Below are 27782 nucleotides of genomic sequence, written 5' to 3'. Positions count from 1 at the left end.
CAGGCAGACATTCACACCCACACTCTGTACAGGCAGACATTCACACCCACACTCTGCACAGGCAGACAGTCACACCCACACTCTGCACAGGCAGACATTCACACCCACACTCTGCACAGGCAGACATTCACACCCACACTCTGCACAGGCAGACAGTCACACCCACACTCTGCACAGGCAGACATTCACACCCACACTCTGCACAGGCAGACAGTCATTCACACCCACACTCTGCACAGGCAGACATTCACACCCACACTCTGCACAGGCAGACAGTCACACCCACACTCTGTACAGGCAGACATTCACACCCACACTCTGCACAGGCAGACAGTCACACATAAATTCCCTCTCCACATCCCAGGAAGGCCACGCAGGGTTCCGAAGGGCTCCAACTGTCCCCTCAGGAAAACTGTATTTGTCCCTGTAGGCTGGCCCTTCTCAAGGTCTCACAGTAGTGGGTGTGTGATTCCCTGCAAGAGCTCCCAAGAACTCGGGCCTGGGTCACTTTGGCAAATGAAGGACAGACAGATGTTATAGTGGCTCTCTTGTGCAGTCAAGCCTGGAGACCACCTGGTCTTTGATTTTTTTTTTTAATAAAAGATTTGTTTTTATTGATGTGGTGGTGGAGGGTTCCAGAGGAGGCCCTCGGGCTCAGACGCCCCCCCCCCCCCAACTAGAGTTATAGGTGGTTGTGAGCTGCTTGACCCAGGTGCTGAGACCAGAAACTGCGTCCTCCAGAAGAGCACCAAGCATCCTCAACAGCTGAGTCGTTTTTCTAGGCCCTCAGCCTTTGGCTTCAATCTTTGGGACAGAACTGCCACACTTCAGGAAACACCACTAAGAGTTGTTGCAAGCACCTTATGACTTCAGATTCTTTGTCTGCTTAATTTATAATTGTTCTTCCATGTCCTCTGCCTTTACACAAATTAGTCTATTTACAACAGATACAAGAAGTGATCAATACACCTCACCGTGATGAATGCCGTGCGCTGGTCTCTAGCTCAACCTGCTGTACATGAAGGCCAGGCATTGAAACTACAGACCTAGATGGCAAGTGGCCTCGGCATGGCAGGGTTTACAGTCATGTGCCTACAGTGCTACGTGTCTCATACGTGGTCACCAGGAGACAAGCTCTGGGACAAGGGGAGTTCGGGGACAGAGGCCCTTGCTGCCTGGGATTTGGAGTGAAGGCTTATTGGGGAAGACTGTGGAAGCATCACCCTAGAGCACAGAAGCAGAGATGGTGGTTGGCCCACAGAGAACACCCAGAGAGAGCAAAGGGCTCAGGAGTAAGCTGTTAGGTGTCCCTGCCCGCTGTGCAGGTGTCAGAGAGGGATGACACTGTCGTCTTTGCTCCCTGGTAAGTCTGCAGGCATTTGCTGCTGGCCTGGTCCTTCCTTCCCCTTCACCTAGAGATGACTTCTGAACGAGACACAGGTCTGGGAGCACCAGGCTGGGTTGGCAGCTTGTGTGGAGAGGAAGGAAGAAGGCAAAGGTTTGGAGACAGGAGGAAAAGGGTACCAGGGAGATGCTAACAGGGTGGATTTGAACTTGGATGAGAAATAGAGACATGGGAAGATTTTAAGTATAATCAGTTTGTTTGTTTGTTTGAATCTATGTGAAATAGAGTGACAGATGAAGAAACCAAAGGCGTGGGGACCAGTTAGGCTGCTGGTATATCTCCCTAGGAAGAAAGGAAGAGAACAATCCGAGAGCCCAGGAAGGTGGTAACTGGGGAGCAAGATGTCTGTGGAGAGTAGGGTTACAGCACCTGGCTTCAGTGGCCGCCTCATGATCATTTGGATCACTGTAGACAGAGACAGAACTGTCCTGGGGGCCAGGGTGCAATGTGACTATGGACCAGAAGGTTAGACAGATCATATATGTAGAACCTGAAGATAGCAGAGCAGAGGAGACCAATCACTTGAGGAAAATATCAGTGTTCAAGGGGGCAGTGGGGAGAAGTGAAGCAAGCGGTGGAACATGGGGGGGTATTCCTAGGAGGAGGGGTGGAGTGGTGCTGTACAGTGCAACAGAGGAGTCTGTAGGGAGACTCTGGAAGGCCACTGCCTGGGAATCAGAGGCTCCATCACGACATCAGCAGCCAACAGTTTCAGGGGGTGATGATGGGAAGGCAGGAGGGAACCAGGGCTACCCAGACTGAAGAGGAAGTTAGGGCTACAAGCCAAAGCTGGGTTGGAAAAAAGGTTTGTTATCTTGTGGGAAAGTTGTGATCGTGTTTAAGCCACTGAGCAGGAAGCAATGGACATCGGGAGGCAGACTAGATGAAGGAACGGGACGGAAGGGCCAGACCAAGGAGGTGCACAGGCCATGAAAAGGGATGGTGAGGACTTGGCTTTGGCAAGGTAACCCCACTTCGCAGAGGAGGAGGGAGAATGAGAGGATGGGAGCAGATCCAGCGGCACCCAGAAGAGGCTGGGGTGCGAAGGTGAAGCCTCTTGTGTCTGAGGGACATTATTACTGATCTAGCGACATCAGGAGAGCAAGGACTTAGAAAGTAGAGCAGGAGAGGGGACCTGGGAGGCTATGGAGGAGGAGGGCCAAATGAGGACATACAGGATGACTTGGCAAGGCAGGAGCCCAGCAGAAGGAAGGGCTGGAACAGCCACGGTGTCTACCAGCAGCACCCGGGGCTTTTCATCAGTAGTCTTGGCATCTCAGGTGCCAGAGCAGCAGGAACTCACTGCTGATGTCATCCACAGCTGAGAGAGAAGGCAGTGGGTGGCAGAAGAGCATGTCTGGGGTTGTGATGGAAGTGAACTTGAGGCTGGGAGAAAGAGACAAAGCCAAACAGGGAGAATCGAGATTTGTCACAGAAGCAAATGACCTTCCCTTTCTGCAGCTATGGCTGGCTGGACAAGGCCAGTTTGTGACTGCTTGCCGACCCGCTAACCTTGGGAAGAATGGTGGTGCTCCCACACTGCATCTGAGAACCGCATGCCTATCTCTCTCCTGGGACTTCTGTGTTTTGTTTTGTAAGGAAGAAGCCGCGGATTTGCTAATAAGGGCATGGTTAAGTTTATAAAAATGCCGGATAGCCACTTCAAGAGCCTATTGGCTTTGCTCATCTGTAGCCTGTGCAAACATACTGGGTCACCATTTACAGAAAAACCCCAGAATGCTGACGGAAACCAGCTCCAAGCTGCTTCCTGGAAGGAATGGGACTAGAGGACCCAGTTCTCAGGGCTCCTGGACTAAGGCAGAGCCATAGACTCATAGGAAGTGCTCAGTGAGTGAGCAAGGCAATTCCAGAGGAGACACAGTGGATAACAGAAAGACCTGTGTGCTGGCTAGGGAGAGGGGATGGGGAAGCAGAGAGGGCAAGGAGTGGGTTGACCCAAATTAGGACTGTATGAAAACATCTATGGAAGCCTACTACTTAGCAAACTATTAAAAATGAGATTTCTTTTAAAAGGAGTTTGAACTGAGGTACCCTGAGTGAATGGACAATGCTTTCCCAAGATGACAGGTTATTTCAGAAAATCTCGGTACCAGGCATGGGACATTTCCCTAGGAGTTATTGGTCAGGGAGGCCCAAAGAGGCCCTCTAACAACACAGGCTATTGCCAGGGCTCCTGGTTGGCCACCCTAACTAGACAGCAAGACCTTACTGCTGAAGACACAATGCATTTTGGCTGCAGGACATAGAGAAATTAAACTGGAATTATAATGGAAACTACCTTCACACAAGCTAGCTTTCCTAATACCAGAAGGTGCTATCCAGGCCACTGGGGGAGAAAGGTATTCAGTGGACTTCCCCAATGGCAGACCCTGATATTACAATACCAACCATCCAGTTAAGATCTGTCCAATGGCACAGTAGTGGCAAGACTAATGGGGGGTCACCAACTGCTTTCTGACTGGATCTGAGACCTGTTCCACAGGATGGAGTTCATACTTGTACTCTAAACCTGAGCAGAAGTCCACGACTCTGGAAGTCATAGGCCGTAAGAAAGAAACTACTTTGTTGTTTTGCTAAATGGACACGGTGTCAAACTGCAGTCTACATATTTATGTTTATACCCATAGATTCGTGCTGCTCTCAGCCCTGGTCAAAGAAGCCTCTCCGTGTACTGGGCAGCCGTCAGGACAGAAGTGCTGAAAGCTGGTGAGTGTGGGGTGCTCAGTGCTGCATGGGACAGCTAAATCAGCTCTACCCAAGATTCAGAGAATACAGTGGAAGATGAGATGGAAAGAGAGTGAGAGCCAGAGGAGGGAAGGAGTGCTCTGAGATGCGGCTGTCTTCTGGACATGGCGTGGACATTGTCCTCATGACCTCACAGCATTATGGTTCCCTGTGTAAGACCTACAGAAGATGACCAAACCAGGCAACGTTCCAAAGTGGATGGGGAGGGGCTCATGAGGCCCCACCCCTGGCTGAGGAGCTATGGCAACTGGTACCTGCTGGGGGAAAGAGAGTCTTTTTTCCTTCTGGGCCTCTGGGTAGTTATCCATTTGGGGGATGGCCTCATACCGGTGTGTATGCAGGTAGTCCTTCCTAATGGCGGTTCAATGTGTTATGAAGGAGGAAGAAGAGTAGGAAGAGGAGGAGGAGGAGGAAGAGGAGGAGAAGGAGGAAGAGGAGGAGGGGGAGAGACTATAAATATGGGAGAGAATATGCTGGGGAATGGAGGAAGTGAGAGGGGAGAGTCGAGTGGATATGATCAACTGCCCTGTAAACCTGCCCAGGATTGCTAAAGAATAAATAAAAATGTTCTTTAAAAGGAAGATGACCAGGTAGACTGACAGCCTTAGCATGTGGAAAAACATTTGACTTAGTTTTGTTTTTTCTTTTTCCTAAGAGAAATGGTTCGCAAAGAGAAAACATAAATAAATGAACAAACAACAAAAGAGCAGAATACCACATTTCTTTAAAAGTTGACAGCATTAACTCTAAAGGAACCATAGTCTGGGATACCGAAAGGACTCTGGGAATATGGTCACGAAATTCCTACAGTTCCTCTCAAAGAACCGAGAGGCCGTGACAGCAGCAGAGCATCATTCGCAAATACCGTTTGCTGATGAAAGCTCTGTGGCATACGCCTCATTGTCTACCACTGACTGATACCTAACCAAGATCTGAATAAAGTGTTGTTCCTTAGAAAACACCACCAGCAAGGCCTGCCAGTCCGAACCCAGTGTGTCAAAGATCTTGAATCTATATTCCTAAGACACAATCATCCGATTTCAACATGAGAGTTTTTCATGATATTCTATAAGACAATGCTAAGAGATGCATACATTTCTGCTTGGTTGAACCATCTCTCATATTTCAGGACTGACTGCTGTCAACATTGAGTCAAACCTTGGTGGGAACCATTTTCCATGTTCTACAGAAGAGCCTAAGTTTCAAAGAGCCGACTAGCTGCAGATCCAATGGTAATAGTAACTTGACATCGTTTATTGAGATTTACTGTGATAATTATTGTAAATGCTTTCTTTTAGTCATGTCAGTAAAGTGAAAAACCAGTTTACTCCCTAATGTACAGACGACAAGCCTGTAGCTGAGATAGCTTAAGTGGCTACAAAAAGGTGGAGATGGACTGGAGTCCCTGCTATGTAGTTCAGAAGCCTGGCTTCTGCCAGGTGCTCTGCCAAGGTGCTCCCAGGATTTGCCTACTTGACGGTAGGAGGGATAAGGCCTATTTACTCATTCTTTGCAGCTTCATGGGACAGAATAGGAGCCTGATGAAATCAGCTGAGGCAGCTTCCAATTGATGAGAGTAATTACCTCTCATTATCACAGAAGCCCAACAGTAGAATGATCTGCTCAAAGACAGTGTGCTGAGACCTCCACGAGAGGTCATTCTTAGGGAGCCTGACGCTTGCTCAAATGGGATGCTGCGGAGGAATCTTGACATCAGTGGGTGGACCTCCACTGTCCCCTCCCATTCTAGGCTTACGAGCATTCATGAAATGTCTCTCTTTTACTTTGTGTCTTAGTTGGGGTTTCTATTGCTGTGAGGAGACATCATGACCACGGCAACTCTCATAGAGGAAAACATGTAATTGAGGTGGCTTGCTTACAGTTTCAGAGATTCAGTCCATTATCATCATGGTAGGGAGCATGGGAGCATGCAGGCAGATGTGGTGCTGGGAGAGTTCTACATCTTGTAGGCAACAGGAAATGGTCTCTGACACTGGGAGTAGCTTGAGCATAGGAAACCTCAAAGGCCACTCCCACCGAGACACACTTCCTCCAACAAGGACACCCTACTCCAACAAAGCCATACCTCCTAATAGTGGCACTCCCTTTGGGGGCCATTTTCTTTCATATCACCATACTTGTTAACTATAAAACTGTACGGATCTCAGCTAGGCATGGCAGCACAGTCTCAACCACACAGTAAATTTGAGGCCAACCTGAGATAAGGAGACCCCCATCTCCTAACACCAAAGCAAACAAGAAAATCAACAAAACTACACAAATCTTCATTGGGTGATATTTATGTTCTTCAATAGTTTAGAAGACTCATATGTCTGCGCATACCATTGGCCCAGGTCTGTTACTGCAGCTTGAGTTCCCAAGAAGATGTGTACCTTCTAGGATGCATAGCACCACCACGGTGTAAAGTGCTTGGAGGAAGGGCCTCTATCAAAACGAGATTGGAGAAAACTTTGTTCTGGCTTACAAGCAGGTGATATATATGTATGGTTAAGTCTTGGTATGGGGAAGTGGGATCGGGCATGTTCAACTGTTCCACTGGAGGACGAAGAATAAGAATATCCCTTCCTGATCAGCCATCATTTAAACTGTCATCAAATTGTTCTATGCACAAAAGTCATCATGAAGAATTCAGGAATAGAGATGATTGGAACACAGAGCTTAGCTCATTGCTGGTCTGGTAACAATACTAATGCATTGATTCTTGTGTGGAATCCAAGTTTATTAGATAGCATGCTGGACATCAATGGCACACCAGAGAACCAGACTGATGAGGTCATTCTGACATCCTCAACAAGGAAACAGGTAGGCATCAAATACAAGTGATACAGAATGCTGTGCTAAGGGAATAAAGATGTAACCTAAAAGAATGGTTTAGAGGCAAGTGATTCTCATGGTGAGCTCGGGAGGTGGGGCTAAAGCTGAGGGTCACAGCATGGTAAAGAGCCAGGCAGATACGAAGCTTCAGGAAGCCTGATTCAGGCCATGGGAGCTGAGTGTAAAGTAACTGGGGCAGGCAAGAACCTGGCATGTTACAGCCACGAGCTTGGGCTAATCCTGAAAGTGCACAGAAGCTAAACTACATATGATCTGCTGCCCTTCGGAGGTCGGGGACTCTTGCTGGTGTGTGGGAACTGCTGAAGAAGCCCTTAACAGAAGACAGTCTGAGGGTTCCATGCAAAATATAAGTCCAGAAGGGTTTAGTTGAAGCAGGCCTTTATAAGGCAGCTTTGTGGAGTGTAAGCAAGAGAGGGTGGTCCTAGAGAAAATGCTCAAGAAACTACAGTTTTTACTGGAGTAGCAAGAAGACACCAAGAGGCAAAGATGGCCTGCCATCAGTCGGGGTCGATTTATTTAACGTCTTCCTGGCGTTCGTGCAGGAAATGCTGCTTTTTACTACTTGCATTAATCAAACCTGCTGCCCCCACACAGCTGCTTCTAAGTCTTCTCCGGGTCTTCCACAACCAAGTCCTATGTGTGCTAGACATCCTCCACACCCCAGTCGTCAACCCTTCCTTCCACAGGAACAGCGGGCCAGTCCATCTATGGCTTGACATGACTACAATGACCCAGAGCCGAACAGATAACTTGGAGGGATGACTCTAAACCCATTTTTAATGATAGGTGGTGAGAGGGTAGATTTGGGGTATATGTGTTGAGATGAAAAAGAATAGCACTTAAGAAACTTTCAATGAGGTCTCCAAGTCAACTATCTAATGACTGAAAAATAAATAAATAAATATATATAGATGAATAAATAAAGTCCTGAATGTGCCCCTGGGTCCCAATACTCATTCAGTCACACATCTGTTCTGCAGTAGAACGAGAGGGTTAATTACTTTTCCACGACACATATGTATTTTGTGAGATACCACACTGCACCAGTAAATGAAGATCTACTTATGTTGACATAAAATGCTTAAATTAATAAAAATACAAATGATACATCTCATAGCACAGCATACTTAATTGAAAGGCTGGATGGCAGCAGTACTAATTTTCCTGGGTGAAAATCACTGGGATAAGCGTATGCAGCATGAACAGTTCAATCAATAAAGGTACTTCCACAGGCAGGCTGCTACAGAGCCCTGCACACTTTCTAGAGAGGGTGGGTGGTGCTCTTCACTCCTTAATGTGGAAGGGTTGAGACCGCTATGGAAATTGAAACTAATAACCAGTAGTTGCCTTAAGTAGACAATATTAGTGACTTTTTCCCAATTATAGACTTTGAATATTGAGCAGACAGGTTGAAGAGAATGGGTGTAAGTAAGCCCTGAGCTTTGTCTTTCTTATTAAAAGCCCTTCTGCCCTTTGCTGGACAAACTCCTGTAACTAGTTGTCAAACCAAAGGCATGGCAAGCTTCATTTTCCAAGCTGCTGCACGGATTTCCTTGGTGGGCAGAAATCTGAGGTAACATATAAAGTAGGTCCTGGCACTAAGATGAGGTGGTTGTTCCAATCAACTTGACAGTAGTGTCTTGCTGAAGGCCTGAACTCAGCCAAAAGTGAAGTCTGAAATCCCAGTTACTCAGTCATTTGTGTCACTTTTTAACTTACTAGTACATACATTTTTTTTTTCCATCCCATTTGTACTGTTCCTCTTGAGAAACCTGGCTAACACAATTTAGTAACAGAGAATGGGCTCTTGCTGTGACAGATCTGACTATGTTGATTTGGGGACGATTGTATAAGTATCTGGAACTGTGGTCTGACAAAGCCATTGAGTGCTCAAAGCTTAATGGGCTGTTGTGTAGGAACTTGGAAGGTGAGCATGTTGAGAGCAAGCCGTAAGCAGCATTCTTTCACTGATTCTGCTTCAGTTCCTGCCTCTGGGTTCCTGCTTCCTGCAGGTTCCTGTCCTGACTTCCCTCAGTGGTGAACTGTAACCTGTAAGGTGATAAAGCCTTTCCTTCCCAAGCTGCTGTTGGTCATGGTGTTTATCACGGCAACAGAAAGCCAGCTAAGGCAGGTGTATGGGCCTGACTCTGTTTGGATGTGGACACAGACCCGCAGCAGTAATCCTCCTTGCTACCGTAGCTTGCTTTTAAGGAGGCCTTAGGTGAAAGGCTCTTCTTGGAGGTCTTGAAGAACACAGAGGAGGTTCAGAAAGCTCTTGCTGACTGTGTGCCATAAAAAGTGACAGATAAAGGTGAAATTTCCTAAACCCAGAATAGGTAATCTAAATAAGAAAAAAAAAATGATTTTATACAATCATTTTTTATATAATGTCATGGTTTGTTTGTTTGGTTGGTTTTTGGTAGGTTCAAAACATCTATTTCTCCCTGGACTCATCCAGCAAGACCAATAGATGGTGAAACTTGGAAACAGGGAAACATTTAGGGGATTCAGAGGTCAAATGGTTGGGAAAGGCTTTTCCTACAAGACGATCACAGAAGAAATGGCAGCCTATCCTGCTGGGCAGCAAGAGTGATCCAACCGCCTGTGGTTTCAGCCTCTTCCCACCGCTCAGGGAGACATGATGCAGGGAGGGCCCTGGGTAAGACTCCTGGAGAGTTGGGACAGTCCCGTTTCCCGAGTCTGTCCCCACTTTCACTTCAGTGGGGCTTCTCTGATGAAGGCGGGTTTCTCTGACCCTTCCCAAGCTACAGAGGACCGGCTACACCTCTACAAGACAAAGCTTGTGGAGAACGCAACGCTGGATCTTTTTGTGGAGCTCAGAGACGATGACATGAAATTAGACAAGCTGGTACTCACCATTTGTACAATGATTTTCATTGACCTTCCTAAATGAAGCTGCTTTGAAAACAAGATGATACTCAGTTCCAGGGTGTAAAGTTTGGGCGATTCTCATCTTCTGTAGCAGTTGTTATACACTGGAGCCCTCTACTGTGTCGAAGGCAGCCTAATTGTTTAGAAGTAATTAATGTGCTTTTGTTTCGGTTGTGGGAAGCATAATTTATTAATTGGCTGCTATTTTATGAGTTCCAGATTAAAGGGCACAATAAATTAAGAAATTATCATTAAGAAGGCATTGAGGGAATGCCCAGATTAACTAAATTCTGAGAGAAACAAGATGCCATCAAGTTAAGGGTGAGGGTATTTATTGCCTGGAGGGGTTCAATGACAAGTTTGCGGACAACTGTTTAAGGGCCTTGAGTGGCAGCTTCCCATTCTAACAATCTAGATAGGAGCGCACGCTCATTGGCTGAAGTGATTCCAGACCCCTAGTTTACATTGTGAACAAGAGACAGAGAGAAGCTTCCTTATTAACCATCAGAATCCTTGGGATCTGAGCATGCACTGGCAATGAAGGTGCAAACGAAGCAGAAAGCAGGCTGGTACTGGCCGTAAAGGCTGATCAGCCTCTGGACTAAAGGGAGGTACAGCTGCATGGACACCTGTGACAGCAGCCAGCCGCAGGGGACATGGGTCAGTGCCCTAAACTATACAGAAGCCCCCAGAGGCAGCCTGGAAGCAGGTGAGTATGCAAAACACACCATGTGCCAAATTCCTGGCTGGTAGTCAGACCCAATCACATGGCGTTCCTTGTTTAAGGACAGCCGCCATCATGGATATGTAAGGAGAGCTCTCCCAAGCCCTTTGGGAGCCATGCTGTGAGATCACTGTAGTCCAATTTCTTCTTTCACCTTTCACCTTTGACTCCACACCCAAGTGCAGCACCCTGCCTGATTGGGAGTTCTGTGGCGTTATCAGGATGGCTGGACTAGCTGAACCTGATTGTCCAGTCACTCAGTTACACACGGCACTCCTCATGTCTTCTCTCTACAGGGAAGGCTCTGAACTAGACGCCTCCTATCTCCTGCAGCTGTTCCCAGGGAACCAACCCTGATACAACTTATCCCGTCTCCTCTGCTTATGAACCTAAGTGAACAGAATGCTCTATGCCTGGGATCTTCAGTATGTAGCAGAAGCCTCTTCTGACCATCATCCCATCAGTGGATTGGGAGAGAAGATGCTGTATTTGCCATATGGGTGGAGCCTCGGAGCTACTGTTCAGGCAGGGGTCTGGGAAGACGGGGCACACACCTGGTAAGCCACATCCTTGACTCATGCAGTGGCGCTACGGATCCTCCTGGGGGGTAGTGAATGCCACCTGCCTCAGCTCCATCCTCCAAAAGAGGCAAGGTCTTCACAGGAGCTGCTTATGTCTAGGCAAACAGGGAGCTCCAAGCAGTTAGGAGATTCACTCTCTTGCCACGGCCCATATTCCAACAGAGAGATACCAGTGGAAGGCAGTGTGGCTGGAAGTACAACGTTCTATGATACTAAGCATGCTATGTGTACTTTAAGGGCATTGACAAGAATGGCAGACTGAAAGGGTCAGGGTTCAAGTTCACTGCTGAGTTCAGTACACAGGTAAGGGAGGAAATACACTAAACAAAATAAAAGTAATTTTGAATCACTGCATTTCTATAAAGAGTAAGATGACAAAAGGGGTTAGAATACATCTTCTGCTGGTGCACGCCTTCAATCACAGCATTTAGGAGGCAGAGGCAGGTGGATCTCAGTGAGTTCGAGGCCAGCCTGATATATAGAAACTGAGACATCCTTCTCATTGTCAACAGAGTGGCCATGTATAGGTTTCAGAGCCCTCTGCTGCTCACTGCTGCTGCAGAGTGGTGCTACAGCCATGGCGATATACACATATGCATGTGATTTTTCAAGAGCTGTGCAGACAATTCAGCCAGTAAAGTGTTTGCCATGAAAATGTGAGGACCTGCTGGACGGTGGTGGCGCACGCCTTTAATCCCAGCACTCTGGAGGCAGAGGCAGGTGGATCTCTGTGAGGGGTCCAGCCTGGCCTACAGAGTGAGTTCCAGGACAGGCACCAAAGCTACAGAGAGAAACCCTGTCTTGAAAAACAAAAACAAAAAAAAAGAAAGAAATAAAGAGTGAGGCCCAGAGTTGAGAAAAAAAAAGAAAAAGAAAAAGAAAAAGAAAGAAAGGAAGAAAGAAAGAAAAGCAGAGAAAAGAAAGAAAGAGTGAGGTTCTGAGTTGAGATGCCCAGAGTGAAAGAAAACAGATGAAGCAGAGAGTGTCTGTAGTCCCAGCACTTGGATGGCCAGGGTCCAGACAAGGGACTATTCCCAGAAGCTCAAAGACTAGCTGGCTTGGCTGAGAACAAGAGACCTTGCTTCATATAAGGTAAAAGGTAAGGACTGACATTCAAGGTAATCGGTCCTCTGACCTCCACACATGTGCCATGGCACACACATGCCCACATTCACACATGTGCACAGACACAGGCATTTTGGAAGAAGAATTGAAGGAAACACAGTCTGTTTCAGGCTTAGGACCTCCAGAATGGGGGCTCTCCATCTTCCTGAACTATAATGAATAAGGAATAAAAAGCAGGGAGGCTCGTCCCATGCTGTCACACTTCTGTTTTATTCTGAACAAAAGGCTCCACGTGTGGCCAACCCAGCAGGGCAAAGAGTTTTCACACTTCCTTTTTTATGTTTTAGATCAGGGTCTCATGTGGCCTGAAGCTCACCTTGGAGTGAGGTTGGCCTTGAACTTCAGATGTCCCTGCTTCCACCTCCTGATGGTGTGATCACAGGGGGGCTCTCACCACTTGGCTGAGGAAAACAATTCTTACACAGAAAGAAGCACAGGTCTCAGATGGAGGAGAACTGGAGAACAGCCAAAGTACAGATGGTATCTACCTAGTTCCTTTCAGAGCTCCAAGTATATGTGCAGCCCACCCTGCCCTATGCCAGGATCTGCAGGGGAACAGGGTGAAGTGACATTGATGGAAGGTGGTGATGTGTCATTGATCATGACCGTGGTCAGCTCCAGTGTGCTTCTTGGGAGTAAGAGCTGGGCACAAGGGGAATACACCAAGAGGAATATGGATGAAGAGTACCAGGTACCCAACACAGGGACCCTGGGAACCACACAGATGCCAAATGGAAGGAGGAAGAGGTTACTAATGACTAAAGCAGGAAGACTTTAAAAGCTGCCAAGAAGCCGAGGCGGCAATTCGGATTCCGATTAGCAAGTAACAGGAACTGGGGACGCTGTAGTTCTTGGAACTTCTAAATGGATCATTTGAGAAGGATAATGGCCACCACTACTGAGCATCTTCCATTTCCCAAGCTCCACACACATCATCTAATTGAAAGCAAAACAGCTTGGCCAAGTATCCATAAGTCTCCTATTACAAAGAGAAGGGGAACCGAGAGAGGAAAACATTGCCAATGCCAGGTGGCTGGAATGCAGCAGGACCCAGAGCCATCAGCCCCCACACATTTATTCTTCCACTTCCAGTTAGCCATTGTGCTTCCAACTTCCACCCCAACTAATTCCAGCCTCTTTTCTGTGTTACCCAGGGCTTCAAAAAGAGACAGTGAGGGTCTGGGGAGGTGACTCTCTGGGTGAAGGCACTTGCTGAGCAAGCCTTATCTCTTGAACCCATGCTAAGGTCAAAGGAGCCAATCAGCTCCTACAAAATGTCTTCTGATCCCCCACCGCCCCACCCACACATGCATTCCATGGAATGTACATCCCCACACATCATACACATGCAATAAAGTAATTTAAAAATAAGTGAAACTAAATAATACGTTGCTTCAATAAACATTACTAGAAGAGCAAGATATACAGATGCAAAAAAATGAAACCTTGCATATGACATAAGTATATTCCCAAATAGAAACTGTAAATAGAAAACACAGGAAAAACACTTTGTTCTCTTGGGTCAGGCCAAGACTTCTTGCATAAAACACCAAAGCCTCCTCCACACTAGGAAAATGCTGACAGGGAGACTGTATCCAAATCTAAAGTTCTACACCTTAAAGACCGACGACAGGTTGAGAGGACCAGGCTCAGGTGGAGGAGAACAGATTATGTGATGTGTGTTTGGTAAAAGATCGGTATACAGAAGAAAAGACTCTCGCAGTTCGTCAAGTAAACTCCCAAGTTTTTTCAAATGGTAAAAGATTTGAACAAACCTGTCTTCAAACAAGACAAGCCCGTGAAACACGCTCATGGTATACAATGGTAGGTTTGAAGGAGGAATCATTAGTTATTAATGATTACAAATTAATACAAGTTCAGACCACAGTGCAGTGCTGTCACACATCTGACAGGACAATTGAAAATAAAGACAAGGGGACACCCTGGCAATCAAGGGCTGTCTTGGGGTTCTAATGCTGTGAAGAGACACCATGACCATGGCAACTCTCATAAAGGAAAAACATTTCATTGGGTGGCTTCTATGTGAGGGCCCACAGAGACCCCAGCTTATGGCTTGTTTTCATCTTGTTGACTCAACAAGCTTGTTTTCCCCTGCAAGGCTGCATAATAGGATGTTTTGGCCAAAGGCATGGTTACCAGGCGTCTTATACTTCAAGGCCTATTACAGGATACTGTGCCATTAGCCATGGTCACCAGATGTCTTGAGTACTAAGGAGGTGTTTACACTTGATTGTACATTGTGCTTTAAAGTGTGATGTCCGTGAAAGGTGGAGGTCTTTTTGCCCCCTTGCTTTGGGTATACAAAGGCTGTGAGTAATAAAACCTGTGTCTGTGGTATTGACCTAGAGCCCTCCCAAAGCTATCCTGTGTCTCTGTATTTCATAGCTATCATTTCCAAATTCCACATTCCTTGCTTCAGAACCATTAAACAGGTCAAGCAGGACTTGACACTTACATTTTCAGAGGTTCAGTCCATTATCATCATGGTTTGGGTGGGGGTTCCAACTCAACCCTTGGCACCCTGGCATTCATATACCCAAAGAGTCTGGAATGTTCTGGTGGAAGATCTACCTCAACTCCCCTTCCCCATCTCTTTCCCCAAACCCGCCCCTTCAAAGCCCCCCAAACATAGCTCCTCCCCCAGAGAGTCTCAAGACAACTCCCACAGGGTGTTTAAGCTGCATCCCAGAAAACAGACACATGCTTATTCAGTTTCTCATCTCTGTCTCCTCTCTGAGGGGCTGGAGAATCACCTGGGAATGTTTTACCCATTAAACCAGGGCTTTTTCTAATTCGGTCTGATTTGGATTGCTGCATCAGCATAGAAGCCTCCTGGGGTGCAAAACTTATCAGTCATGGCAAGGAGCATGACAACATGCAGGCAGACATGGTGCTGGCTACATCTCGATATTTGGGCAACAGGAAGTAGACTATCTCACTGGGAGCAGCTTGAGCATAGGAGACCTCAAAGCCTACTCCCAGAGTGACACTCTTCCTCCAACGAGGCCACACCTTCTAATAGTGCCACTCCCTTGGTGGCCATTTTCTTTCAAAGCACTGCAAGGACAAGATTGAGTCACAACTGGAATTCTCAGTCACAGTTGGTGGGAATTCAAACTGCTACTGTCACTCAGGAAAACAACCCAGCAAGATTAAGTTAAACATGGATTTGCCAGACAGCTCAGCAATCCCAATCCTAAATATTTATCTGCATGATATGAAAATTTATATTCATCTTTTGCAGTTTGGGTAGAAATGTAAGTCAGTATAACCACTATGGAAAGCATTATGGAGTCTCTCAAAAACAAGTAGAATTATTTTATGACCTATGGATCCTACTCTTAGCTATACCTCCAAGGGAACGAGATTGGTACACAACAGTGATATAATTCTGTCCTGTGTTCACTGCAGCACTGTTCTCAGCAGCTGAGAATGAAATCAACCAGTGTCTATCAGCTGGTGGAATGCCTAAAGAAAGTGAGCTATATACATGGATGTGTGTATACTTATATGCCACGAAATACTAGGTGGTCATACTTTAAAAAAAAAAAAGAGTTCCTGTCTTTGTCGTGAACATGCATGAGACTGGAAAATCAATGTAGTAAGGAACATAAGCCAGTCAAGGGCTACATGAGCTCATTTTTTATGCAGAATCTAAAAAGGTTGACTTCATAGACATTAAAAATAGCTGGGGATATTGCTCAGTGGTAGAGCACTTGCCTAGACAGGTGTTGATGAGGTCCAAGTTTAATTCCTAGTACTGGGGGGTGGGAGCTGAAAGCAGAATGATGGCAGCCAGGGACAATAGGGAAGGAACCATGAGGAGAGGCTGACAAGCTAAGTCAGGGCTGGAAGATCTGGTAGGGTGACTGTAGGCAGGAAATGGCTTCTGAATATCTCAGAAATAAAGAAGAAAGGATCTTAAGTGTTTTGCCATAAAATATTGATAACTGTTTGTCATTGTTATTTTCTGTCAACTAGACACACTGTGGAGAGGAAATCTCAAGTGAACCGCCTCCATCAGAACAGCCTGTGGATATGCATGTCTATGGGGTATTTTCCTACTTGCTGATTGATGAAGGAAGGCCAAGCCTTCTCTGGGTACCAACCCCAGGCAGGTGGGCCTGGGCTACATAAGAAAAGTAGCTGAGCAAGCCATCAGGGGCAAGCCAGTAACCCGTGTTCCTCCACGGCCTCTGCTTCAGTTCCTGTCTCTAGGTTCCTGCCTTGGGTTCCTGTCCTGACTTCCCTCAGTGATGGAGTGTGACCTGGGAGTTGTAAGATGAAATGAAACCCCTCTTCCCTGTGTGGGTTTTGGCTAGTGTTTTTATCACAACAACAGAAAGCAGGAGATAAATACACTTCACCGGATTACACAGAGCATGCATGCATTAAAATGTCACATGGTACCCAGCCGGAATCAAGCATGAATATGAGCAATCGAGCCAAATGAGGGAGTTTTGAGGAGTGTATAGTGGAGGCACACCCTTAAAGGGTGGTGGTACTAACTTCATGCATATGTCAGAACTGAAACAACTGGACAGTCAAAGGGGGTGACTTCACTAAACACTAACTATATTCTTAAAAAAACACATGGGTGGTATATCTGTTACAGATCTATAGAAACAGCACAATAGACTGGAAAAGGCCATATACACTCTTGAGAGCCCCATTAACCTCATCTACGGAATGGGACTAGAGTAGCCACAGCTTACATGAGCTGTGGAAATTAAATAAGACGTGGCATTTAAGGACCTCAGTGAACCACTTCGAAGAAGGTCGTGGGTGCTACCAGAACTTCAGCAGCTGTTCTAATTCATCATGCTCTCTGGAGAGGGTGTTCTTTACAATGTTTCTCATATACAGCTGTGGGCGGTGTACTGGGCTAACTAAGTATAATGACTGGTTCATAGAAAACAAAGTCTCTGTATCCCATTAGCTGTGGTTGCTGAATGCTGGACTGAGGTAAAGTCCAAGACAGCTCTTGTCCAGTGTGGTCCAGAGAAGCCAGAGAGTGGACATCCTTGGAGTAGATTGAAACCCAGTAGATATATGCAGAAACTGGGAAGGTTATAAGATGGTATTTGTGTCACCACAAATTAAAGGCAAGGTGCATTCTGGGACCCAGCTGAACTGCAAGAACATCTATGGGTCTGCGTAGAGAAAGCAACACTGAAGCATCGAACACTGTGAGGCAGGGGCAGCCTATTCTACAACAAATGCAAAGGTCACACCAATGACTTCCCAGGCAAGGCCCATGGTGTCACCCATGCTTAGATGTCACCCAGTGCTTCATGGCACCATGGCAGACAGGAGTTAGGGTTACAAAGTCAATAACCATTTTCCTTGTTTTAACATGAACACCAGCCATCCCTGCATCCACTCCTGAGAAGCCCATCCTTCTGCTTATTTAGAAAAACAAGAGGAGGCCGGCAGGATGGGTCAGTGGATAAAGGTGTGTGTCGCCAAGATTGGGGACCTGAGTTTGATCCCCAGAGCCCACATGGTGGAAGAAGAGAACTGATTTCCTCAAGTTATCCTCTGGCCCTCCACATATGTGACCCCCAAATAAATAAAAATGTGCTCTGAAAGTCAGAGAAGCAGGAGGTAGGCTTTTCACTTCCTAAAGAACTCATCCAATGGAAACATGCGCACACGCGCGCGCACACACACACACACACACACACACACACACACACACACACACTCTTCTCTCTTCTGATACATCTCTCAAATCTTCCTGAAGATAACATACCTTGCCTATGATGAAAACTTTAGAAACAGGAAACACATTCTGCTTAGATTGTTAAAACTTGAAAAGTAAAACAACTCATAACTGTTTGGCCTGACCATTTTGCCACGAGGCAGTTCTGCTCATAATTAACTTAGCAAAACAGGGGAAGGCAACAGGAAAAAAAAATCTTGGTTTACTAATGACTTTTAAGTAATTGCTCGCATGTCACGTGGACTTGGGTTACTAGAATAACATTCCTGGGCAGAAACATCTGCTTCCCTTTGAATACAACATCTTAAACCTAATACTGCTTTCTCTCCTGAACAAGCATGGCTTCATCCTGCTGCTCCTGCCCAGATGCCCCAGTCAGGAGGCACAGCCAGCACATTCAGGAAGTGAGGCTGGCCATCCTGTGTGGCACCAGCACATCCTTGGCACAACATGGGGTGAGGAAATGGAATACAAGCTGCTGAAGGGCCCAGCTTCGGTGCCAGCCCAAGGGGCCCTAATTTACCAACTGTGCAACTTACCGTTTGATTTTTCAAAATGCACACAATTCTCACTTAGTAAGTGTGAAAAGTGCAAGACCTTAGTTGCAAGAAGCAGTGCTAGGGACAAATTGCCTGAAGCATTTGCAGCTCTGGTTTTGTTCTGGGAAGATAAAGTGTCTCAGATCACATCATTGCTTATTTCCAGAAGATAGATTTTAAGTTATGTCAGTCCGTTACATTGAGGAATATTATAAAAAAACAGGTATTTCAGTGGCCATGGAGTGTGACAAGAATTCTGCCTCAGTGCGAAGATAACTGTGACTTTGTAGGTGGAGTTTCTCTCCAGCTCCCGCCAAACTCCGGCAGTCCCATAGTTCATTTATAAAATAAACACACAGACTCTTATATTACTTAAACTGTTTGGCCTAATGGCTCTGGCTTCTTGCTAACTGTTCTTATATCTTAAATCAACCCATTTCTATTAATCTATAAGTTGCCACGTGGCTTGTGGCTTACCCGGTACCTTACATCTTGCTTGTCATGGCGGCAGCTGGCAGTGTCTCTCTGCCTCAGCCTTCCACTTCCCAGAATTCTCTTCTCTCCTTGTCCCACCTATACTTCCTAACTGGCTACTGGCCAATCAGCATTTTATTTATACAGAGCAATATCCACAGCAGTGACTTGGCTGAGGAACATGTGTGTGCTCAATCCTATGGCTTCTATGAATTCTGAAACTGCTGTTAGCTTTTTGTACTGAGTCTGAGATTTACCAAAGCCATTATGCAAGAGATCTTGGGCATGTGTTCTGGGGACTGGCTTGCTTTATCTTTTGTCTTGTCTCATTTACCTCTCAAATAAACACAAAAACATATGGCTGTTGCATGGCATATGCAGATATTCACACACATGTACATGGACACAACTTCAGAGTCTTTTGGGTGGAGAAAGGTACAGTTAGATAAAAGAAGTTGGTATCTGAAAAGAAAGAAATGAAGTAAATCTCTGGCTCTTGTGGCCATGACATTGGACAACACCAAATACTGAGCTACACATGGAAGTTTATCCTGGACACTAACCCTGAGCAAAGTAAAGCAAAGCAAACAGGGGTGTATGAGAAAACATTCTCTAGAAACAGTGTGTGGTAGATGAAAGAAAGCACCAGGAGAACACTCAGGGGGTTCTTCATAATCTGGTATGAAATAAGAGCTTTGAGTAGACTGATAGACATGCAGCTTATTTTAATTTTCATAAATTATATTTTGGTATGTGTATAGTATGTGTGTGGTGTATATAGTGTTTATAGCATGTGGTGTGTGTGTGTGGTGTGTATATGGTGTGCATATGTTGTATATTTGTGTATATGGTATGTGTGTAATGTGTGTATGTGGTGTACATATGGTGTGATGTGTGTGTAGTATGTCTGTGTGTTGTATGCATGTGTAATGTATCTGTGTTGTGTGTGATAGATATGTCTTTGCATATGTGGTATATGTCTGTGCAATGTATGTATATATGTGTATGTGGTACATGGTGTGGTGTGTGATGTATATATGATGTAGGTGTGTTAGTGTGTCTGTGTGTAGATGGTATGTGTGTGTATGTGTGTATACGGTATGTGTGTGTATGGTGTGTGTGTGTATGTGTGTATATGATGTGTGTATATGGTGTGTGTATATGTGTATGTGTGTATGTGTGTGTGTGTGTTTGTGTGTGTGTGTGTGTAAGATGTATCTGTGTGGTAGCTAGGGCTGAAGCACAACTAATTTTGACTATCCTGGGATTCTGAATTTATAACCTTTAGAGAATGCACTAAGGAGTGAATTTGCCTATGGATATTTTTCCCTCCTGGGCAAATTAATACCATGGAGACTTGAGAACGGGCACATGTGTCACTGTGCAGAGCTAAACTCCCAGATAAATGGGTATTTGAAAATATAACAAAATTTATGCATCTACCTAAGTACATATTCTTTTTTTTTTTTTTTTTTTTTCAAGACAGGGTTTTTCTGGGTAGCTTTGTGTCTTTCCTGGAACTCACTCTGTAGCCCAGGCTGGCCTCCAACTCACAGAGATACGTCTGCCTCTGCCTCCTAAGTGCTAGGATTAATGGTGTGTACCACTACCACCCTGCGTACATATTCTACTTATCTCTACATGGAAACATTTCACAGAAACATGAAACAAGAGTTGGAAGGGGCCTTAGACCATGTAGTCCACATCCCTTATAATACAGACAGAATAAGCCCAGAGAGAGAAAATAGCTCTCCAAGCGCACTCAGCTTGTTACATACAGAATGGACTAGAATCCAGCAGCATAACCCAATCTCTAACATGATATTCATGACAGGTAATGTTTGTAACATGTCAACTTGACTGGCCACAAGATAACCAACAGTAACATTTTATCCATAGACTGAGTAGAGAGGAGTTCTCTGTGAATGGGCCTCACCCAAGCAGTGGAAGGCTTACACAGCCTGAAGAAGCCGACTGTCCCTGAACTGAAAGCGACTGCTCTCCACCTACAGCTTTAATTGGGACACTGTCATTCTTTTTTTTTTTTTTTTTTTTTGGAGCTGAGGATCGAACCCAAGGCCTTGCGTTTGCTAGGCAAGCGCTCTACCACTGAGCTAATCCCCAACCCTGACACTGTCATTCTTATCCTTGGCTTCAGACTGAAATATCAACTCTTGGTCTTGAGCCTACACACGTCTGGAATTCACTGCAGTGTCTCTCCTGGGTCTCCACCTGGCCCACTGTAGATCTTAGGGTTTGTTAACTTCCATATGATGAGAGCTGGTTACAATCAATTGATGGTACTATGAGCTCCATAATATTATAATGGAGCTGAGAAGGTCCTGTTGCATAGTGATGCCTTGGACACTGTAGCATTACTACACAATATAGTATCAGTGTAAAGACACCTACTGCAGTGGCAGCAGAATCAAGGTACAAATACAATCAAGTATAATGCACAATGGTTAATAAATGACTGTACTAGTTTGTTATGCTGTACCTTGTGATTTTAGAGTATATTGACAAAAATAAGCTAATACCACAGTGTCTTTGTTAGGGTCTCTAGACACCACGACCATGGCAACTCTTATAAAGGAAAACATTTAATTGGGGTTGCTCGCTTACAGTTAGTTCAGAGGTTTAGTCCATTATCATCACAGTGGGACATGGCAGCATGCAGACAGATATGATGCTAGAGAAGTAGCCGAGTGCCTACATCTTGGCTTGCAGACAACAGGAAGTGAACTGAGACACTGGGTATGATTTGAGCATATATGAGACCTCAAAGCCCACTCCCACAGTGATACACTTCTTCCAACAAGGCCACACCCACTCCAACAAAGCCACACCTCCTAAGAGTGCCACTCTCTTTGGGGGCCATTTTCTTTTAAACCACCACACACAGTAAGTATATTGTGTTCTTAAATACACAATGACAAAAATCACTTAATGACAAATTCCTCAGAATGTATCCCACTGTGTGAAGTGATATATGACAACTACACACACACAGACACACACACACACACACACACACACACACACACACACACACACACACACACACGTCTCTCTAATAAACTTTTAGTTCAACAAAATAAGAGAGGGAAATGGTCTGAATGAGATATAGGTATTATGGATTGGTCACCCAAAGCCATTCACGCTCCTCTCCTCCAAGAGTAAAAAGCTAAAATACAATGTTCCAGCCTCCTTTGCAGCTACAGGTGGCCGCGGGACACAGCTCTTGACAATGAAGTATAAATCCACATCCCTCCAAGGAGCCACCTTGCTTCTAGGTCTCTATAGTCCCTTCTTTTCCCTGTCTGGAGCTTGAACACACTGCGTAGGGGCCGGGGACAGCTGCCGTCTTGGGAACAGGAGGACAAAAGCCACATGCTAGGAATTGCTACAGAAGAAGAAATGCCTTGGGAACTATATTAGTTACTGCTCCCTTGCTGTGCTGAAACACCATGGCCAAGGCAAATTATAAAAGGAAGCATTTAGTTGGCAGTGTCAGAGGATTAGGTCATGAACATCACGGTGAAGAGCATGGTGGCAAGCAGGCAGGCGGGCACAGCACTGGAGCAGTAGATGAGAGCTCATATCTGATGTGTCAGTTGTGGACAGAAAGCAAGCCACTGGGTCTAGTGTGTGCTTTTGAAACCTTTAAGGCCACCTAGTGCAACATAGCCCCTCCCACAGGGCCACACCTACTTCAACAAGATAACACCTCTTAATCCTTCCCAAACAGTTCCACTCAGTGGGCACCAAGTATTCAAATATTTGAGCCTACTGGGGCCATTCTCATTAAAATTACCACAAGAACTCAGTCTGATGGTGCAGGCCTATAATCACAGCAACTCAGAAAGTTGAGGCAGGAGGACCATGCTTTGGTAACTTTGTGAGATCCTGTGTCACAGTAAAAATGAAAATGAACAACTTAATAAACATTAAAAATGTAGCCGAGCATTTGTGTAGCATGTACAAAGCTCTGGGTTCAATGTCCCAAGACATAAAAAGAAAACAAACAAACAGATTTATGGCTTGGGGAGTAAGATCAATGAGTAACTCCTTGGATTACTTCTCCAGAATTACTTCTAACAGACCTCACCTATCAAAAACAGACTGCATTTGTGCTCTCCCCTGAGAATAAAAAAATTTTTTTTAAAGTTTTGTTTATCTGTATTTGTGGGTTAACCATTTCCTAAGCATTGTAGTTACAATATAGCAATTGGGAACACAAACTGATCTTAAATGAAACACTTCATTCATGCATTCATTCAAGGATTCTTTTCTTTTAGACATAGTTTTAAATTGTATTTACTTATTTACTGTGTGTGGATGGGTACATATGTGCCATAGAAGGCATGCAAAGGGCAGAGGACAGTTTGTATGTTTGTCCTCTCCTTTTACCATGTGGCTCTTGAGGACAAAACACAAATTGTCAGGCTTGGCTGCAGTCATCTTTACCTACTGAGACATTCGCTGGGCCTATTCAGGAAGATTTCGAAGAGGAATCAAGCCTTCTCATTGCCAACTAAGGGCTGTAGGGCAACCAGACTGGATCCACTCCAGAGCATAGTCTGCTAGAGGAGGGGCGTCTGATGGGGTTCCATATGACTCCGGCATGGCAGCGTTAATGTGGAATGGATCTTGGTGCTATCTATGCACCAGATCCAACTTTTCCTACTTAATGCTTTCTTCTTTCTTTTCTTTGAGACAGGGTCTCACTGTTTAGCTCTGGCTGACTTAGAACTCACTCTGTAGACCAGGCTGGCCTTGAACTCACAGAGGTCCACCTGCCTCTGCCTCCCGAGTTCTGGATTAAAATCATGTGCCACCTCTCCCAATTCTTAAAGTTCCTTTTAATGCAAACCCTCTTACATCTGCTGATTCCAGTACTCAAATGGGCTCATGGTCCTTTCTCAAGAAGGAAGAACAATCAATCACCTCTCCAACAGTGGTGACAGAAACCACAGGCGGCCCCAGGATAGTACAGGGATAACTTGGTTGAGCCAGCAGAGCTGGATGGGAGACCTGGGGCTGTCGCTTTTTCCTTATAACATCTCAGAGGCATAGCTCTGAACCTGAGTTTGGCTTCCCAATTTATTTAGAAGTATTGACATTAAATGAGATAATGATCACAAAATACATCTAACAATGTAAATACCCTACAGAAGTGAGATTGTAGCAGATAGCCTGATTGCGTGCAAACCAAAGTAAATAGGTTCAAAATAAGGACAATAGATGAGTAATTGGAGAGCAGTTTATATCTTCATGGCATTTATTTTGGCTCTTCTTCCTTCCTCAGAGAGTAAGAGTTTGGAGATAAGTGAGCCCCATCTGATAAAGTGCTGCAAAGGAGAGCCTTATGGAATGAATTTAAAAGAACTAAAGACAAAATACTCCTTGGTATGTTTATTGCTGAGCAATAACTGTTATCAATCATAACATAATTCAGCCTCTTACTATATGCTCTCACAGCCCTCTGACCTTTCATATCCTTTTAATTACATGTTTAGTGCCACATGTTTAACATCTACAGTCCCACGATACTCTAAGTCCCATAGTCGTAAGTCTCACCTTGGTGGGGACAAAGGTCCTGGGAAATAAAGATTGCAGCTTGCGCTCTGTTCTACTTCCTAATGCTCTTCGGAGTGGTGGGACCAGCAGCAGAGGTCCCTGAAAGACCGTGCAGAAACCACCATGGAATGTTGCAATCTGCCTTCACGCCACATACCTTGTCCTGGGTCTGGCATCGGATACAGTCACACTCAAAGCAGTACTGGTCCCTCAGCTGCTTCTGGCGTTCCTTGCTGGTCATCAACATGTCCAGGTAGCAGATGGTGAGCTGTGGGGAGGACAGACAGGGAAAGGCTCACGTGGCTGGTGTGCTCATTTTCTTCTACAGTTATTACCGCTGTTAATTCTCAGAGTAAGACATCAACAAGGTGCAGGAGAGAAGGCATCATCGACAGCCTCTTCCCCAAGTGAATGTAACACGTTTTCTTCTTGTCTGGCTCAGTGTAAGCATACAGACATTATTACATATCTAGTTTAAAGAATTTGGTTTATAACCTCAACACAGTTTTATATTTTATCTTTGATTTTCCCCCTTCCATTAAATAGTAAAACATCAGGAGTTATTTCATGTTTGGGATCACTAAGGTTTGGCCATAAATTCAATGACCACTGATAATCTGAGAAGGCAAATTCACTCTGGTGAACCAGTGACCGGCAGATGACACAGCCAGAAATACTGGTTGGTTGTAGAGCTGTTTCCTGAAATTTAGGGCATCTATATTTGACAGTTTTGAAATAAGGAGATATTCTGTCACTTGCTGCTTAGTTTTTCTTTTTAAAAAAGTGAACAGGCATTTCCACTTGACTGAATCCCCAACACAGAGAAATCAAATCCACAATATCAGAACTCCTATTCTCTCTCTCTCTCTCTCTCTCTCTCTCTCTCTCTCTCTCTCTCACACACACACACACACACACACACACACACACACACACACACACACACCAGCTCCCTGCAGAGCCTCCCTATTTGGGGAAGGGCAGGCAGGCAGGCAGTAGCTCCTATTTCATGCTGTCCAGACTGAACCCTTGGTGTCTCCCTTGACTCTACCATCCAAAACCACTGGGAAGTTCTGTTAGATCTCCATTAAAAATACATCCAGAACCAACCACTTTTAATCATTCCCAATGTCACATCTGGACCTGGGCCGCCACCATGTCAGATGGTTCCCTCTTCTCTCGTGATTAGGAATCTCCCTGCATTCTACCTTCTAGCCTGCACAGAAATTGAAGTCCATCTGAAATACTGCAGCAGCGCCCCTTTTTGTCTGAGGAGAGCCAAGACCTCACAGTGCAACCTAAATGTGGTCCCTGGACCCCGCTGGCTCTAGTCTATGGCAAAATGGGGAAGAAAACACAAAGTCCTTGTTTAGAAACTTGTTTACTACTTTGCTAAGATTTTGTGTGTGTGTGTGTGTGTGTGTGTGTGTGTGTGTGTGTGTGTGTGATTCTAATGATAAAAATCGGTGGTGGCGGTGGTGGTGGTGTTTTACTGTCTTTAAATGTTCATTTTTCTAATTTTGTAACAATATTAGTCTGTGATGGCCTAGTAAAATCAGAGTTGTTCATCACCGTGGATAGAGAGGCAACAGCTTTGCCCATGCTGTTCTATGCCCTCCCTAAATGCATGGCCTCTCCTCCCATGCTCCCCTCCCCTTTCCCTGGGTTCTTGCTGCCCTAGCTAGTCTGGCCTTTTTGCTGTGCCTTCATATTCCCACTTCAGGCCTGAGTTCTCCCAGATCCACCAAGGTAGCCTCCCTGGTCCTCCTAGGTTTCAATCCAATCCGGTTTTCTCAAGAAGCCTAACCCGCAGCCTATTGAAAACAACAACTTATTTCCCACCACACCCAATGCTCCCCCCCTGCCCCCCGCTGTCTGGGTTTGTTTTCTTCTTGTAATGTGTATCAATCAGCTCATACTGTATTTATCTGCTCTCAAATGCAGGAGGTAATTGTGAGGGTCTGGGTGGTGGGGGGAAAGGGGAACCCTGTAGGAGAGGAAGGCGGGATTATCTGCTGGAGGACCTGACAACCCTGCCTGGAGCAAACACTCCATGTGGTTTTCCTTCTACTGAAAACAAAGTATTGCATGTCTACTGACGTGATTTTACTTGTTTGAAGTCCTGGTAGGGCACTGAAGACCTCTGATGGAAAACCACTCCAAGGCGGCCCTCTGAAAGCTCCATGAGGAGGAGGAAGCCTGGTCAGCCATATCTGTCAACCCCAGGCTGTCACCAGAGAGACAGGAGACACAGGCTGGGCTGATTCGCTGGCTCATTTTAGGGTCTTTGCATGTTAAAAAGCTGCAGTGAGCTGCCTTCCACAAGAGAAGGAGTGGCCGCCCCACGGAACAGACCTGCTCTTGCTGAACATCTGGGAGTGTGGCGCTCCTGCAAGTGTGTGAGGCACCGAAAACCAGAAAAGGGCTGACTCAAGCCTGAGGCTCCTTCACGTGGACAGTGGCACCCTTCTGGGGTGGCAGCGGAGCCGAACACCAGAAGGAGCCACCACAGCCCCCACCGGTGGACCTACAGAGTACAAGAGGTGAGGAGAAGGCAGCAACTGGGCTCCTTCAAGCCAAGGCGATGGCCACTTTTCCATTTCCTCCACCTTTCTCCTGCATTTTGATCTAAAGGCAGGGGCATCTCAGAGGTGACAGGGCCATGGTATCAGGCAAGTTCCCATGATTCCCGGAGAATACCATGCTCCACAGTTCAAGCAACCGGTCTCTAAGCACATATCCCGGAACATCTTATTGGGAAGTTTGGGAACATACACTCATCCTGTATCCAGGCTCTCTGGTCCTGGCTTGTTATACAGGTGAGGGGGTAAAGTAGCTGATGGCATGCTCTCTCCAGAATTCATTCTAGAACCCTGTTTCTCACTCCAGTCCAACCCTGAGTCACTAGCCTCGCTACCAGGTCAGGCAAATGACAGAACTTCTTGGGTAATCACAAGCTACTGTGAAGTCACCACCTCCACAGTGTCTGACTACCAAACAGCACTATAAGGGTTAAAACTCAGGAGTGATCATGCTAGACAGTGAGTGGACAACGGGAGACCCGTTGATTCATTTAACCCCAATAAACAGA

The 27782-nt window shown here is 45.7% G+C and overlaps 1 protein-coding gene across 1 annotated transcript in view; it reads right to left on the bottom strand.

The window, feature by feature from the left end:
• LOC118593387 (histone-lysine N-methyltransferase SMYD3) overlaps positions 1-27782 on the bottom strand; it is a 138249-nt gene that overhangs the window by 104454 nt on the left and 6013 nt on the right. The window contains exon 3 of the mRNA XM_036202815.1: positions 24849-24959. Within this exon, the coding sequence (XP_036058708.1) occupies positions 24849-24959 (111 nt within the window). The remainder of the gene's footprint in view (positions 1-24848; positions 24960-27782) is intronic.

The sequence above is a fragment of the Onychomys torridus genome, chromosome 11 (assembly GCF_903995425.1).
Source record: "Onychomys torridus chromosome 11, mOncTor1.1, whole genome shotgun sequence".
NCBI classification, from domain to species: Eukaryota; Metazoa; Chordata; class Mammalia; order Rodentia; family Cricetidae; genus Onychomys; species Onychomys torridus.
The sequence above is the reverse complement of the archived record's forward strand: the minus strand, read 5'-3'. Positions and strand labels throughout refer to the sequence as shown.